Source organism: Acipenser ruthenus, chromosome 46, assembly GCF_902713425.1.
Source record: "Acipenser ruthenus chromosome 46, fAciRut3.2 maternal haplotype, whole genome shotgun sequence".
Lineage (NCBI taxonomy): Eukaryota > Metazoa > Chordata > Actinopteri > Acipenseriformes > Acipenseridae > Acipenser > Acipenser ruthenus.
This window is the reverse complement of record NC_081234.1, coordinates 8905704-8922354: the sequence shown is the minus strand read 5'-3', so window position 1 is coordinate 8922354 and position 16651 is coordinate 8905704. Positions and strand designations below refer to the sequence as shown.

The 16651-nt window shown below is 45.5% G+C and overlaps 2 protein-coding genes across 4 annotated transcripts; one reads left to right on the top strand and one right to left on the bottom strand.

Annotated features, from left to right (window-relative positions):
- Positions 1–333: 333 nt before the first annotated feature.
- LOC117397723 (E3 ubiquitin-protein ligase MARCHF5) lies at positions 334–6564 on the bottom strand. Of its 3 annotated transcripts, none has more exons than XM_033996531.3 (7): positions 6438–6564; positions 5176–5303; positions 4101–4303; positions 3674–3804; positions 2464–2647; positions 2017–2189; positions 334–1285 (listed from the first exon to the last, which is right to left on the bottom strand). In XM_033996531.3, exons 2-7 carry the CDS (start codon positions 5202–5204, stop codon positions 1112–1114), a joined length of 894 nt encoding a protein of 297 aa, XP_033852422.3. In that variant the 5' UTR covers positions 5205–5303; positions 6438–6564; the 3' UTR covers positions 334–1111. The 3 variants fall into 3 exon arrangements, with proteins under 3 accessions (XP_033852422.3, XP_034768339.2, XP_033852421.3); XM_034912448.2 differs by having other exon boundaries at positions 6422–6533; XM_033996530.3 differs by having other exon boundaries at positions 6418–6518.
- Positions 6565–7255: 691 nt separating this feature from the next.
- LOC117968929 (beta-centractin) lies at positions 7256–16613 on the top strand. Its single transcript, XM_034916783.2, has 11 exons — positions 7256–7456; positions 9474–9538; positions 9918–9993; positions 10146–10271; positions 10635–10759; positions 11623–11839; positions 11984–12076; positions 12205–12379; positions 12635–12696; positions 13697–13737; positions 14728–16613. Exons 1-11 carry the CDS (start codon positions 7409–7411, stop codon positions 14828–14830), a joined length of 1131 nt encoding a protein of 376 aa, XP_034772674.2. The 5' UTR covers positions 7256–7408; the 3' UTR covers positions 14831–16613.
- Positions 16614–16651: the final 38 nt, after the last annotated feature.

Below are 16651 nucleotides of genomic sequence, written 5' to 3'. Positions count from 1 at the left end.
ATCCACATTTAAACAGGAGGATGTTTATAGACGGCACTCGCATTAAAATCTGCAAAGCAGGAAAAATGAAGTGAATTTTAAAAATTGCAAAAAGGGGGCCAACATTAGAATGATAGAGATATGGAAAAAAAAATACAAATGTGGCAAAAGATTTCTGGCTGTCGCTTGTATAAAATGCAAGCAAGATTCCCATGTTCTAAACCCTTGTCCTTCCCACCGCAATACAATCCTGCTGAATGAACTCCACACCTGGATATCGAGCGGGTCTGACTGCATCGTGAATTCACCCGTCACGAACTAGACCCAAAACAAAATCACAGCAAAGAAAACAGCTATGGAACACCCAAAACTGAAATTTATTTCAGCTCTGTGTTTCAACAAAATATAGATATATATATACACACATATGTTTTTAAAGAAGGGCAATATAAAGTTTACATTCTCTGACACCTATAGCTTTTGAGGTCTTCCCATTAGAGTGTAGCTATACTGATGCAAATTCCACGTGTTCATGGATCACCACCGTCCTATGCAAGCATTAAAAACTTTAAAAGTTAAAAAATAAACCTTGTGAAGAAGTGACACAGGCACTATAGTTGTGAGGACACCAAGTCCTTGCAATGCACACAGAGACAATCCCTCTCCTAATAGAACAGTGACCTTTGGTATCTTGGCTCCCCCTAGTGGTTACAGTGGGTAGTACATCCAGCTCACATCACCACTTTCTGTACGAAGCATCTTTCCAGACAGATAACTGTTGGATGCATACAGCTCTGCAGGGTATAAAAATCTAAGCCTGACTTACAGAAAGACAATCAGACAGGCAGAGACTCCACATGCACCCAGATTCGGATGCACCCAGCAACGCCTACGCTAAAGAACGTCCAACTTCCATTACAGGTGGATCAGCGGTTCTGTAGATGTCTGTAAAACTGTTGAGACACCCGTGTGGACAAATGGACTAACAGATGGGGGGGGGGGGGGACGACACATTCAAGTTAAAACTATGCCCAAAAAAAAAAAAAAATAAGTGGGTTAAATAAATACTGGTCTATTTGCAATGATTTCTATTGGCACAGACATCAGCTGGCAGGGTGGGGGGACAGCGCGGCTATTCGGTGCCGCTGTCCTCGTTCTCTCCCAGCTCCTCCTCCTCCTGCCCCCCCCGCGCCCCTCCCTCTTTCTCGGAGTAGTTCAGGATGTGCCGGTTTGCCTGGATCAGGTACTGCTGCTGCTTGTAATAAACCTTCAGAGCTCCTTTGATAGCGATGAAGGCGATCCCACCCTGAAACAGAGACACACACGGAGGCGTTCAGCTGAGCACGACAAACAGAGAAAACACCAGAGCTTGACTTGTGTATTCATTCACACCGCAATGCTGTCTTATTGACTGGTACTTGATAATGTGCAGATTGCATATGGGGGGAAAAAAATCGTGTTTTGCTAATTAGCCCTTTTTTTTTTAAATAATAGCTGTCAACTTAAAACCTGTTTAAGGGTGTTACAGCTATGGCCAAAGGTTCAGCATCACCCTATAGATATCAATTCATTTAGCTTGGGAAAGTCGAACGAAACCTGCTGAATAATGTTAACATATTGAATTGCACACCGCTTCGTAGTTTGCCTTCGCTTTGTATACTTCACCAAAAACTGACAAATGGAAAAATGTGACATTTCGAAATCCAACATGAAACACTGTACTACTATTATGGCTTCCGGTAGACTTATGCAATATAATTTAGTTGTTTCTTTGATTAAATAAAAGATCTAAACTATGTTCACATACAGATTTTTTTTTATCATGTCTCAACCCTAAAATTCTAATTGATGCAAACCTTTTGGCCACAGCTGTACTTGTTAAACCCAAAGTACCCAGAGAGCTCTAGTTTTGACCTCTTTCAGGGAGTGCTGACCAGTGCTTTCAAATCTTTAACAGCTGTATTACTGGTCCCTCTTTATTCTGTATGTTTTAAACCCTGGGTCCCAGTCCTTTGAATCCTGGTTTTCCTCGCTCACCAGCACGGTGCGCTGCAGATTGGACGGCACTCTTCGGAAAAGGAGCCTCCCTACCAGGCTGGCGACGGAGGGGAAGACCAGGGCGCCGCACAGGGTGCGAGACACGGACAGGTGGTCGCTGGCATAGCCTCCGCCCACCTCAGCTGGGACCCGCGGCACAGGACGTCCGATACCTGCACAGACAGGACAACCCCCTCCGTCAATCACAATACAGGGGGGCAGCTCAAAATAACCCCCTCTAGAAACCCAGCGAGGAAGACAACAAAAAATAAAACTACACAGCTTTTAAAATTGAGGCAGTGTGGAAGGCAGGCTTTTTTTGTTTTTCCCTCCTTTACTTTATCCTCTCTCCCCAATTCCCTTCATTCTTCCTCTCCTTCACCCGTCTGGGCTGATCCCCCTCCTTACTCCCCCTTTCAGCTTCCACTCCCTCCCCGTTCTCCGTACCTGGCACGAGGCCGCTGAGCAGCTGCAGCTTGCCCGAGTGCTTCTGCCAGAGTCGCAGCAGGTAGTCCTCCCAGCGGATCATCTTGCCCAGGACTAGCATGACAGGGATGGTGGGGAGCCCCATGAGCAGAAAGAGGGGGTCAGCCCGCTCCATCACATCCAGACCCTTCTTGTGACCCACCACCTAGGGAGGAGAGAGGGGGGGGGGGGAGCGAGGCAGAGAGAGAGAGACAGAGAGGGGGGAGAGCGAGACAGAGAGAGAGCGAGGGGGGAGAGAGAGAGAGAGAGAGAGAGAAAGAGAGAGAGCAAGAGAAAGAGAGAGAGACAGAGAGGGGGGGAGCAAGACAGAGAGAGAGGGATTGCTTTAGCAACTACGCTCAAACCAGCAAAGGCACTGCAGCTCAAGCTAAAGGTTTTGCATCATCCTCTATATAGAATTAACTACATTTTGCTTCATTATGTCAAATGCAACCTGCTGAAAAATGTTATGTGAACATATTGAATTACACACCACTTTGTAGTTTCCCATATACTTAATGAAAAACTTGACAAATTGAAAATTTAGCAAAATGGTATCGAACACTTGCGATACCATTTTGTAGTTTCTTTGAATGCATGATGTTAAATAAAAGATCTAAATTATGTTCATTTTTTTTTTTTTAATGTCTCAATCCTAAAATTCTAGGCGATGCAAAACTTTTGGCCAGAGTTATACACTGAATACCAACACGGCAGAACAAACAGACTTCTGGTGCCAATCTAATACAAGGGTTCATAATTAAACTGCGTTCCCTGGTCCACCACAACCCATGAAGATCAGTGTCCTTTCTGCATCTTCAACAAGAAAAACAAGATCAAGTGTTTCAAGCCATCTAGTAATAATCCTATACATTTTGTTCCTGTAAAGCTAGTCATGGTAGTTTTCCTCCATCATTTAGACTACTTGGCAACACACACAGACAAGGCACCACCCTCAGGTTCTCCAGTCGTCTCAGCCAGTTTTGGTATATTCTTGAAATGTGCTCTGAATTGACTGACCACACTATCTCATCGCAGCATGAATAACTTCTAATGAAAAAGGTGTTTAACATCAAAACGCTGGATCATTTCAATGATATTCTTAATTCAGTCCTGCATCCCAGGACTGGGTGCAGGGTTAGGACACAGCAGCCATGCTTGAAGGTGATTCACCCCTGCCAGACCTGCTCACCTGCATTACAGTGACCGCTCCGTATGTCACAGCTGACCAGTACACAGTGCCTACAACCACTCCGGCCGCTGCGAAGGGACTGATTCTGGACAGAGCTCGGTCCACTTGCTGGAGGAAGTACACCAACGGGCCTGGAGAGACCGAGGGAAAGGAAATTGATTCAGCTGTTTGTAGGCATGCTGGGTAAATCGCCCAGGTAAGCACTGTGGAACTCCATCATAGTTATACTGCAGGTGTTAAATGGGACCACTAGAGCTTCCAAGCAGCTCATGAACGGCAGCAATGCTAAAACACTACGCAATCAAAAAAGAGGTCTGTTTTTTGTTGAAATTTTTTTTAAACATGAGAATTATCAAACGAAGTGCATCCTCCCCTAGCGCCTCAGCATGGCAATTCAACGCAACGGCTAACCACGCTCCCTCGTTACCCAGTTTGGGGAAGACGATCCTGTACTCCGTCCCGCACTGCGGACAGCTGACCCCTCCGGCCCCGTTGCCTTTCTGCTTCTCGTCCAGCCAGCGCTGCAGGCAGGCCTGGTGGATCCACTTGGTGCAGCCTTTACACCGGCAAGGGCTCACCCACTCTGCAACCCGGTCCTCACGCTCTGTAGCAAAGCAGACCCAGCAGTGCCTGGGAAGAGAGGGAGAGAGAGAGAGGGAGAGGGAGAGGGGGAGAGGGAGAGAGAGAGAGGGAGAGGGGGAGGGAGAGAGAGAGAGAGTGAGAGGGAGAGGGAGAGAGAGGGAGAGAGAGGAGAGAGCGAGAGAGCACGAGAGAGCACGAGAGAGCACGAGAGAGCGCGAAAGGGGGAGAGAGAGGGGAGAGAGAGGGAGAGAGAGAGAGGAGAGGGAGAGCAAGAGCAAGAGGAGAGAGAGCGAGAGCATGAGAGAGCACAAGAGGGGGGAGAGAGAGAGGGAGAGAGAGAGAGGGAGAGAGAGGTGTGAGACTGGCACAGGCAGCAGCAGCGTCATGTTACAGACACGCAGGTGACATCCATCCTCCCATTGCAATGGCTAGACAGGAGGCAACCCATTGCATTGATTCTGTCGAGGCGTCTAATTGTAAAACAAATACAGAATTTTGGACAAAAGACAAGGCTTTTTTTTTTTTGCATGGTACAGATTATGATCGGTAATATCCTTAAATCAAACAAACCACTAATCTGAACGGGAATTCACTAGAGCCTTAAGCCTTTCTCCTCTGGAGGCATGGGCTCCATTCTGCCGGTTCAGGGAGTTATTTCACAAGAATAGCCGTACTTGTGACTTCAAGATTATTCTTTGTAAGGTTGCAACTGCTTCAGATTCACGTTGACGTGTTGTGTTCCCCCTCCAATGAGCATCGCTGCTCTTCAGCTATCACTTCAGGGTGTGATCGGGGAACACAATGATGTAATGAGATGTCTGAAGGGTTAAGGAGAGTCAGTATTGAGGTATGGCGATGCTGAGGATTCAAGCAAACCACCCTGAAGCGAACAGAGTTTGGTTTGGTCAGAGGAGACTTACTTTTCTGAAGCCTCGTCGACAGAAGCCATGCTGAAGCGTGCGCGGTTCCCTGCCCTCCCTGCTTCTCATGGGGTCTCCTGGACCGGAAACCAGGTGGCTCGCTGTCCTGGGACCAGCAGACGGGATTCCTAAACACAGGGGGGGGGGGGGGGGGGGGTCCAGTTACTTCAACGACCGCTATTGACACCCCACTTTGTTTACATTCCCCAAAGACACAAGCGCCTGCCTCCTTGAGCCCTGCTTCCCACTCTGTCACTCTGCATCCCCCCCCCTGCTCAACATGCAGCAGTGGGAGGTTATCAACATGAGGAGGGTTCAAAACGCCATTGCGCTATGCTGTAAATGAAGTCGAAGTAACATTCAGCTTGCTAATGGGGTACTGGTCAAAGTCTTGCACTAGTCTTCTCTTCGATTGAAGTTATTTTCCTCAGTTTGGAGTACGTTTTGTAATTCAAACACACTCCAATATAGCCCCTGCTGTTCGAAAGCCTAGAATGTTCCTCAAACGCCTGCGCTGACGCACAGAGACCTCAGCAGCAAAAAACGCAGTCGCTAACACGAACACAGTTTACCTATGGTGGAATTTTAAATATTTACAAAGCCAATCGTAAAGTAGAAACTGTCTTTGCCCAATATATACACAGAACAGGCCATAATGTCAATACTGCTAATATACTAGAAATAATGGATTTTAAAGAATTGCGTTATCACCATTATATAAACACGCTCTAGAAGATGTCTCGTTGCTTTTTAAGTTTCATTTTGACGCAATATTTAAAATAAGTGTATGCTTATTCATATAATAATAATAATAATAATAATAATAATAATAATAATAATAATCACCCCCAAAACGTAAAGGAGATTAAATTCGCCATTGTTAGAAGCTTGTAGCGCTACTTTATTTACCAAAGAAACATTATATTTGTATGTTCAATTGTATAAAATACTGTATTTATTTCAGTCGTCTTTAACTGTAAATACATCTTACAATCCCTTTCCCTCTTAAGTATTCGTAATATAACCAAAACAACATCTCCAGGCGCTGAAAACACCATAAAAGGCGAAATACAAACCAAAAAAAAAAAAGATTTCTCACAACCGGTAGTTACGAACAGTATTTCAAGATGCAATGCTACTGCCTGCACATGAACGACAACGAAATGAAAATACAGCTCCGCATTTCACAGTCTTTAAGGATTTGTTCGTGTGTGTTATAAATGAATTAAGCTTTTACAGTACTTGCTTTCTTTTTCTCTCACTTTTCAGTTTGATTCCGACAGCGAGTGTCGAGTCTTGTGTCGATTCGACTTCCTTTTACTCCGGGTCCCCTTCCTGTTCTTTCTTAAAGGGGCAGATACCTTATAATCCCGTACAATTGAATCTTAAGAACATACTGATGAAAACACTAAGAGAGAAAAAAAAACACAAAATATTAAAATAAAAAAATAGAATGTAAAATCAAAACAGAATTCATGCCTGCATGCAATCCCTAAGTGTCACAGAGGTCAAAAAAATATTTGTGGTCAAATTTAAATACAGTCTGATTGAATAAACAAGGAGATTAGCAATATTATTATTATTATTTATTTCTTAGCAGACGCCCTTATCCAGGGCGACTTACAATCGTAAGCAAATACATTTCAAGTGTTACAATACAAGTAATACAATAAGAGCAAGAAATACAATAACAACAGGTGTGCTGCAATTCTGCATAAGAGGTCTGGAATTGTATTAATTGTTCACAAATGAAAAAAAAAATGTGCACATATTTGGTGGCTTAAAAAGCAATCAAAAGAAATGCACATCTCGGTTCAAAAGCAGCCCAGGTGCGACCCCAACCTCTTGAGCGCCTCTAGAGGACCAAGCCTGCTAGCGCTGGACTTGAAGTCCGGTCATCACCCGATGACATCATAACACTACCCTGCAACCCACCTCGCTGCTCAACACCCCCCGCCTACTCACTTCTTTCATTGGTTCGGAGACCGCCTGCTCCCTGAAATCCCTCCCCTTCAACGAACCAACACCAACTAGCCGCTTTTATTGGTCGGCGCTGCTGCCCGTCCTGGCGTGTCGCCGCTCTGGTGGCGGGTTAGGTTGAGGTAGAGCAAACTGCAAACTGGCGGCGAGCCTTAAAGTGACAGAGCTTTTTTAATATATATCTCTAGAAAAAGGGAGATTATTGCAAAAATAAAACAACAGATTGCGGTTTGCACTGAAAACACAGGTAGCCATGGAGTCGTATGACATCATAGCCAACCAGCCCGTTGTGATTGATAATGTAAGTATGTGATTTATTGATAAAAAATAAAATCTCCCGCAGCCCTTAGACTGGGAGGGATGGATTTTATTTTGCTACACCTAATAATGTCTTTTGTCTTCGTTACATTCACAAGTTTCGAGCACAGTGTCGAAAAAATATTATTTATACTATTTCTAGCAGTCGTGCTGACAATACTAGGAGGTCTGATTTGGTTACTGTGTGTAATATTTAATGCCGAGGCATTGTCGGGTATTTATACAAAACAATCTGAATATTATTATTCCAGTTGCTGTAGTGTCGGGTTTATCATCTTATTAATCAGATAAATTAACGCATTTCATAATTTAAATGCAACGTCAGGTCTTTCTAAATTGGGAAACGCAGTATTTTGTTTTTTTAATTGGGTACCTGCACGGTAATTCGTGCGCTCTCTCAACTTCCCCTCTGCGTCTGCTGTTTACATTAGACGTTATATACATGAGTGATATCAAACATTTACTTTACTTGTTTTTTTTTTTTAAGGTGTAATTAATTTGCGGAAGACTGTACTGTCTTTAAAAAGACTCCACCCAGCCTTATAAAAAATATTCTGCGGGCCAATTCGACGTGTACCGTTTTGGGATGTTCGTTTTTACAAACATTAACAGATTTTTTAAAATAGGTTTTTAATGTATAGCTCTGCTCAAGCCCTCAGATTGATGATGTGTTTAACAGTCTTTCTGTTCCCTGTCTGTATCACAATAATATAACGGGGTCTAAGATATTAAAACACCGCTAGAATTTAAAGACAGTTTGTGTGCAAACCAACGGGACTGTCAACAAAGTCTGCTGAAGCCTCACGCACACGTGACCGCGGAGTCATATTTTAATTGTGTCGGAGTTGAACACGATTTTCTTTCGTTATGAAGTTAGACCAGGTCTTGTTAAAATGCTTTGGTAAATACTCACACAACACCCACTTAGAAGCAGGCTGCATTTCTGCCTGTCTGGTGAAAATAGACTAGTTTTTAAAAGGCGTCCATAAAGAAAAATATACTATTCCGGTAAGCATTTGAATATTTAGAGAAAAGGGGCCGTTCTGCATATGAGACCTGCCCGATTGTTTCTGTTTGAACCCCTGATTATCCATCTATCTGGCTTGGGATTGAAGGGAAGGAGTGTGTCTGTGTTGCAGCCCTGCGGTGGTTCAAAGGGCTGCACACTGGGAGCCTTGCTCCCACCCCTGCAGTGGATTTGAACACTCATCCCTTCTTCAGCCTGGGGTTGTGTCCCATGACTGTGCCCAACAGGAGTACTGCACACAGTCAGATACTGTGTTGAAATGCAATGCAAACCACGCAGACAGACAGAGCAGGGCTCTGTGTATCTCGTCCTTAACCCTGTAATGCCTGCGTTCTGGGTCAGCGACGCGCTTGGGTTTGAAAACTACGCATAATGCATAATACATTAAACTATGCATAATACATTAAATACAGTGAGATAGAGGGCTAGTACATTCAATACAAACAGTACAAAACAATGCAAATCCATTAAATACAGGCACAGCTCATTAAATACAAGGCTAGGATGTGAATTCTAAACACTGTGGATGCGTGTGTCATACAGGATCATACGAATACTGAAATAGCAATTTAGACAGCAGCTGATAACAGATATCAGGCTTAGAGCATTGAGCTTGAGAGTTGATTTGAAGCGAGCGATGGTGGGAGCATCACACACGTCCCCCTGCTGAAGAGCAGTCCTCTCCTTTCTTTTATAGGAGGACGGGGTATTTGATGCCCTGAGAGATTGTTTTTACTGTAAAGTGGAATACGTTGTTCTTCCAGCTTATTACAAATGCTCGAATATTTGTTTAAATTGTAAAATAATATTTGAAAAGTAAACATGCACATAAAACGGTGCCAGCTGTACAGCATGGATATTTTGCAAATCTTTAATAAACACGAAATACCAGTTTCTTGCTCCTAAATTTCCTGTTTTCCAGTCCTTTGTTTTTTTTGACAGTTTGTTTCCCTCTTTTGCTCCCCTTTTCCAGGGATCTGGGGTTGTCAAAGCCGGGTTTGCAGGAGATCAGATCCCCAAATACTGCTTCCCAAACTAGTAAGTATGAAGGACCTCTCTGCTGCGGATACAGCTGGTTTCCCCTTCGGAAACGCCTTTGTTAATGGAGTGCTAACCAAACCCTCCAAATCAGTTTCTTACCTCTTTTCATTACTGCCTAGTGCAGCGCTTGTTGCTTTTGGTTCTTTGCTTTTTAGATAGAATGATATTTCAAATACAAGTGCAGAATAGAAAAAGGGCTGTTGTTTCAGGATAGCTGTGCTCTCTGTTCGTTTCTGCAACGGTCGCGCTGCAATGAGATCGCGTGACCTACAGCGCAGGAAGTGGAACGCTGGCAGGAAGCCAGACTCTGTAATGTTCTTGCACAGTCTCTGTTTGAAGTAAACTGCTCCTAAGCTCGCTGCTGTTTTCATTCCAGTGTGGGACGTCCCAAACATGTGCGGGTGATGGCGGGAGCTCTGGAGGGGGACCTCTTCATCGGACCCAAAGCTGAGGTAACTCTGTCCCCCCGCCTCCCCCCCCCCCCCCCCCTCTTCTTCCCGCTCGTTCATATCTGTGTGTGTGTGTGTGTGTGTGTGTGTGTGTGTGTGTGTGTGTGTGTGGTTGCCTCGGTGACGCTGACCCGTGTGTGTGTGTGTTGCTGCAGGAGCACAGGGGGCTGCTCTCCGTGCGCTATCCCATGGAGCACGGTATTGTGAGGGACTGGAACGACATGGAGCGAATCTGGCAGTACGTCTACTCCAAGGACCAGCTGCAGACCTTCTCTGAGGAGGTGAGAGGAGGCTGGGAAAAATCACACCCATTCAAAAAATCACACCCATTCAAAAAATCACACCCTTTCAAAAAATCACACCCATTCTACCCTAGAGACTAGAGTTTCATTCTAGTGCCAGGATAAAAAAAAAAAAAAGTTTCACTGTAAAAATGCTATGAAATCTACTTTTGTTTTCCTGTTAATTCAAAATTAAAGACTGTGCAATTCTGAAAGAATATTCAAATGTAAAAATCCCATGTTCCTCTCAGCACTGCGCTGTGTTGTCAGTGTTTGTTCTGAAGCGTATTGACTGTATCTTTGGTAAGTTTGTGAAGGCTGGCCCTGTGATTGGCTGAGTGTGTCCCCTGTCTGTTTTCCCAGCATCCTGTGCTGCTGACGGAAGCCCCGCTGAACCCCAGTAAGAACCGCGAGCGCGCGGCCGAGGTGTTCTTCGAAACCTTCAACGTGCCGGCGCTCTTCATCTCCATGCAAGCCGTGCTGAGCCTGTGAGTGCACTGCACCGCACTGCACCCACTGCACTGCACACCACTGCACACCACTGCACTGCTCACACTGCACCCCACACCACTGTACTGCACCCCACACCACTGCACTGCTCGCACTGCGCTGCACCCCACTGCACTGCACCCCACACCACTGCACTGCACCCCACATCACCCCACTGCACTGCATTGCACACCACACCACACCACTGCACTGCACCCCACACCACACCACTGCACTGCACCCCACACCACTGCACTGCACTGCTCACACTGCACCCCACACCACTGCACTGCACCCCACACCACTGCACTGCACCCCACACCACTGCACTGCACTGCTCACACTGCACCCCACACCACTGCACTGCGCCCCACACCACTGCACTGCGCCCCACACCACTGCACTGCGCCCCACACCACTGCACTGCACTGCTCACACTGCACCCCACACCACTGCATTGCACCCCACACCACTGCACTGCGCCCCACACCACTGCACTGCGCCCCACACCACTGCACTGCACTGCTCACACTGCACCCCACACCACTGCACTGCACCCCACACCACTGCACTGCGCCCCACACCACTGCACTGCTCACACTGCATCTTATGTGTTTTGTATTTGTATTAATAATGGCTTCTAAAAATATAAATCAAGTAAACGTTATCGTATCCAACAATCTACTTCTAATTGTAATATATCAAGCATGTTTGCCAGTAAAATCTTTAGCAACTGTCCAACAAAAAACATCACATGAGGCTTCTCATTGGGCTGAAGTGTTTAATTGCCTCCTGCTTTACCCAGTTCTCTCCGTAGTCGAATGTGTTCGCGGTACCCAAACTAGTGTTTCTGTGTGCGCAGGTACGCCACGGGCCGGACCACGGGCGTGGTGCTGGACGCGGGCGACGGCGTGACCCACGCGGTGCCCATCTACGAGGGCTTCGCCATGCCACACTCCATCATGCGCGTGGACATCGCCGGGAGGGACGTGTCCCGCTACCTGCGCCTGCTCCTGCGCAAGGAGGGCTACGACTTCCACACCTCGGCAGAGTTCGAGGTGGTGCGAACCATCAAAGAGGTACCAGCAGACTGCGTGGCTGCTCAGGCGTCATGAAAAATATTCCACAAAGCAGCCCAGAGTTGTTCGTCCGTCCAGTGTTGATGTGTTCACAAGGACGTGGAGTAATTGCGTCGTTTGTTCTTCTCCCCCCCCCACCTACAGAGGGCGTGCTACTTGTCGATCAACCCCCAGAAGGACGAGACGCTGGATACGGAAAAGGCTCAGTATACTCTACCGGACGGCAGCACTCTCGATGTGAGTCTGTGTGTGTGTGTGTGTGTGTGTGTGTGTGTGTGTGAGGCCAGCTTTCAGTGTGTCTGTCTGTCTGTGTGTCTGTCTGTGAGCGAGTGTTGTTCTCCAGTTCTGATCCCTGCTCCCCTCAGATCGGCCCGTCTCGGTTCCGGGCTCCGGAGCTGTTGTTCCGTCCGGACCTGATTGGAGACGAGAGCGAGGGGATCCACGAGGTGCTGGCCTTCTCCATCCAGAAATCGGACCTGGACCTGCGGCGCACCCTCTTCTCAAACATCGTGCTCTCCGGGGGCTCCACGCTCTTCAAAGGTACGCGTCGCAGAACACGCTCCACACAGGAGTCTGACATCAGATCACGTTGCTTCAGAGCGCAGCGGGACAGGAGCTGATGTGGAGCCAACATTACTGTAAGCATCAGAATCTCGTGCCTCGTGAAGCACTTATCAGATTGTGATGGAGCTTGGTGGCAGCGATGCGTAGCTCTCGTTTTTGAAAGGTCTCAGAATCCGGGGCTGTCCGCTGGACTCTGTGGTTCTCACTCCTCACCGCTTCTCTCTCTTCCAGGCTTCGGTGATCGGCTGTTAAGCGAAGTGAAGAAGCTGGCACCCAAAGATGTTAAAATAAAGGTGAGGATGCACTCGTGGGTCCCGCTACGCTAAACCCTCATCTCGTTAACACGGGGAACATGCTGTTTTTTTTCATGCTTTTAAAATCTGTCAAATAACAATGTGTGCACGTCTGTTTAACATCACAAACATGAATATAGTACTTACATGAAAAATGAGATAATACAAATAAAGACAAGCAAACCATAAAACATTTTTATTTTCAAATACTGTGCGTGTGTGTGTATATACAGTGTGTATGTGTATATATATATATATATGTATATAAAATATGGATGAAGGCTATATTTGCATCCTGAGCCATTCTTAAAAAAAAAAGTCATAATACCACAGCAGTGATGTCAAAAAGTGATAATTCCTTCTAGAGGAAAATATGCTTGAACTTTGACCCCTTCGACTCCTCATGACCATCACTTTCAATTCAAACCCAAAATGTCTAGTTTTCAATCACTCGACAAACACCCACAGTACAGAAATGTTCATTAATGATCAACAAAAGATGTAAAGCTGGTACATTCGTATCTCAGAGAAACGGATAACCACACAGAACGTCTGTACATAAACACTACGTTTAGAAAAAAACCCAACTGTAACTGCTGAACCTCGTCTTCTTTAATATCAGCATCACAGGGGTATCCGAGGATTATAAAAAATAACAGACGGGCCTCTTCAGTGAGTTACAGGAAAACAATTTCATCTCTGGTTTCTGTGGCAGTTTATAAACCACCTTCGCTCTCGTAGTTTATGATGTCACAGAAACCCTGGATGGAATTATTTTTATAGAATATCTATTATTCTATATAATATATTATATTATAGAATTTTTTTAATTTTTTTTTTTACTTGTATTAACGTTTTCTGCATATATAATTGTAAACAAACGCTGTGGTGCATGCAGCCCTGAAGTCGTGTGGTTTAACTAGACCGGACAGGAAGTGGCTCCTCTCGTTCCCTCACTCACACTCCTCCTGTCTCCTTTTTGTTTTCCCTTCTTCTCCAGATCTCCGCGCCTCAGGAGCGATTGTACTCCACGTGGATCGGGTATGCCGCAGACGTTTATTCATTCTCAACCTTTTTCCTTCTTTTATACAACAAAATAGCTTCCTTATTAAATACCCAGGTATCCTCTGAATGGATAATCGCCTCTAAAAATATACAATGGATTTTAATGAGCAGTCTGTCCCACAGGTGCTGTGTATAGGAATCACTTAGTACCAACGCGCAATGGCATTTTCTCTACAATTTACCCTCAAAAACAAGTTTCTGGCTCAGTACTGCCCAGGACGACACTACACTGAATACTGTACCAGGCGTGGCTGTTGCCGCTCAGGAAAATACAGAACAAGTACTCCACCCAGCCATTCAGCATTGTTAGTAAATGAATCATGTTTAAGGAACCACTGAACTTGTGAGACAGATTGCTCATTAAAGTCCTTTGACTGTTTCTAAAGAGGAATCTTATATTTAATAAGGGTTTGAGGGAGGGCTATGCAGCCCACACCCCTAGTCTTGCTGCTAGCAAGTCTGTTTGTGTTAATTATTAATTTCTTAGCAGATGCCCATCTCCAGGGCGACTTACAATTGTTACAAGATATCACATTATTTTTTTTACATACAATTACATTATTTTTTACACATTATTTTTACATACAATTACCTATTTATACAGTTTTTACTGGAGCAATCTAGGTAAAGTACCTTGCTCAAGGGTACAGCAGCAGTGTCCCCCCACCTGGGATTGAACCCACGACCCTCCGGTCAAGAGTCCAGAGCCCTAACCACTACTCCACACTAGAATCTGATATTAAAAAATAGCAGAAAAATATGCACACATTTAGGGGATTAGGGATAGAAGATCTAGTAATTTGATAGTCTAATAGGTCGACTAGTCGTCCCGTTCAGTGCTCCCCCTTAGTAGGGGTCAGAGGTTACAGGTAGCTACAGCCTGCCGCGTTTTGAGAAAGTAAAATAGACATGGAAGTATTCGAAGGTGCTGGCTGTGTTTCTCATTGGACTGTGCTGTGTGTGCAGGGGCTCCATCCTGGCTTCTCTGGACACCTTCAAAAAGATGTGGGTCTCCAAGAAAGAATACGAAGAGGACGGAGCCCGGGCTATACACAGGAAGACCTTTTAGAGGGAGGAAGCGGGGCTTCCCGGGACCCTCCGAGTGTGGGTTAGGATTGCTCCAGCACCCCGAGAGAGAGAGAAATGAGGGGATTGAGATCGGCATGCCTTCTTCACCCCCTGTCCTCCCCCCCCCCCCCCTTCCACAGCAGATTACCAGTGACACAGTGCCATCGCAGCACCGGCTCCCCTCTCCCCCCCCCCCCCCCCTCCTCCACGCAGGAGTGTAATTATAAAGTGGTCAACATTCAATGACTTCCTCAAATGCAAAACAAATAGAAAATCTGTACCTGTTTTCACCCACTCCCTTCTCCCCCCCCCCCCCCCCCCCCGTCCCTTTCTTATTAAAAATAGATGTTTGATTGTCATAACCTGGCTGCACATCACAGGCCCCTCTTCAGTTCTGTTTCAGTGCAGTAGACCCCACTCTGTCTCGTTTATAAACTGGACTTGCAGTGTCAGGATTCGCGTGAGGGAAATAGCACCGTTTGCAAGGGCTCCCCTTTCAGAAGCGATGACATCACGTCCGGAATGTTTGGAAAGGGTGTTCTGAAATGGAAAAGGGGCGTGTCCCAAACTCCCTTCCCCTCCCAGCGCAGGAAGAACACAGCGTCACGATAGTTATTTGTCGATGTTTGATTTGTGGTATGAGTGTGATCTAGCTCGTGGAAAGCCTTTCACTCGTAACTTAAACATTCAAACGATTCAGGTCTGTTAAGGGTAACCTATTTATACAAAGTGAACGATAACAATTTAAAGCTTGTTTGCAGAACTGCATAGATTTAACTTCAAAAGTGCTTTATAAAAATCCCCATATCGGTGTAAGAACTACAGGAGTCTGGAGGGTACTTCTTGCGTTGCTGTCTGCAAGCAGAAAAATGAAATGAATAAAGTGGCTTAACAACTCTGTCTAGCGATGGTTGCTTCTTTAACAGTCTTGAGCATTTCAACAAACGTTGAACTGTATTGATTTCCCCAAAACCTAAACAATCCCTTCTTTAGTCCTGAGTTTAAGCGAGGGTATTGTGTGTGTGTATGTGTGTGTGTTTTGCACCTTTCTCCTTGTGTTGGCAAGCATTGAGGGTGTCTGATGGAGCCTGTAGTCTGATCCTGAATACTAGAGCTTCCTAACCTCTAGAAATCAGCTTCTCCCCGGGCCTGAGTGTAATACTGCAGCAGGAAGGTTTGAAAAGAGCGCTAGCTAGCCGAAAATCCTCTTACCTCATTGTTTTAAACTGCTGCTTCCTTGTATCTCGTCACTTCTTGTGCTGTAGGTCACGTGGTGAGATTGGAGTGAATCTGACCGACAGCACAGGAAGTGACTGGGTACCAGGAAGCAACCAGAATCTATTGTTTTGTATTTAAACAAAAATCTGCAAGGGGGGAAAAACAGCACAAGAAAGGGGAGGGCAGTGATGACGTTAGCAGTGTTGATAAGACCTTGGAGTTATATAACTCCCTTTAAATAAAGTAATACTCATGTGTTTTGATGGGTGTAGCGTTGGTGAGCAGGGTGGGGTAGCAGTCGTGAAGTTACATGGCCGGCCTATCCCTTCTAGTCCCCCCCCCCCCCCCTTCCCCTCCCCTGAAGGATTGATTCGCCCCAATGGCCTGCGTGTGTGTCCTGTGTATATTGGAATATACCATCTGCTTCCATTAGGGATCTGCATCACCTGTATAATCAGTGGTTTGAAGAAAAAAAAAAGAAGTGGACTGAATTGTACAATAAATCAAAGCGTTTGCTTGTACTTTTAAATTTGTAAATTCATTATAACAATAAATTAATTAATGACTACGGTCTGCTGTGTGTTTTTGCCCAGAGGGTTTATTT

Coding starts and splice junctions, on each gene's coding strand:
- LOC117968929 (XM_034916783.2), top strand. CDS start 7,409: ATGGAGTCGTATGACATCATAGCCAACCAGCCCGTTGTGATTGATAAT. Junction 10,272..10,634: donor TGCAGACCTTCTCTGAGGAG/GTGAGAGGAGGC, acceptor CTGTTTTCCCAG/CATCCTGTGCTGCTGACGGA. Junction 10,760..11,622: donor ATGCAAGCCGTGCTGAGCCT/GTGAGTGCACTG, acceptor CTGTGTGCGCAG/GTACGCCACGGGCCGGACCA.
- LOC117397723 (XM_033996531.3), bottom strand. CDS start 5,204: ATGGCTTCTGTCGACGAGGCTTCAGAAAA. Junction 3,805..4,100: donor GATCGTCTTCCCCAAACTGG/GTAACGAGGGAG, acceptor CGGTCTCTCCAG/GCCCGTTGGTGTACTTCCTC. Junction 2,648..3,673: donor GAGCGGTCACTGTAATGCAG/GTGAGCAGGTCT, acceptor TCTCCTCCCTAG/GTGGTGGGTCACAAGAAGGG.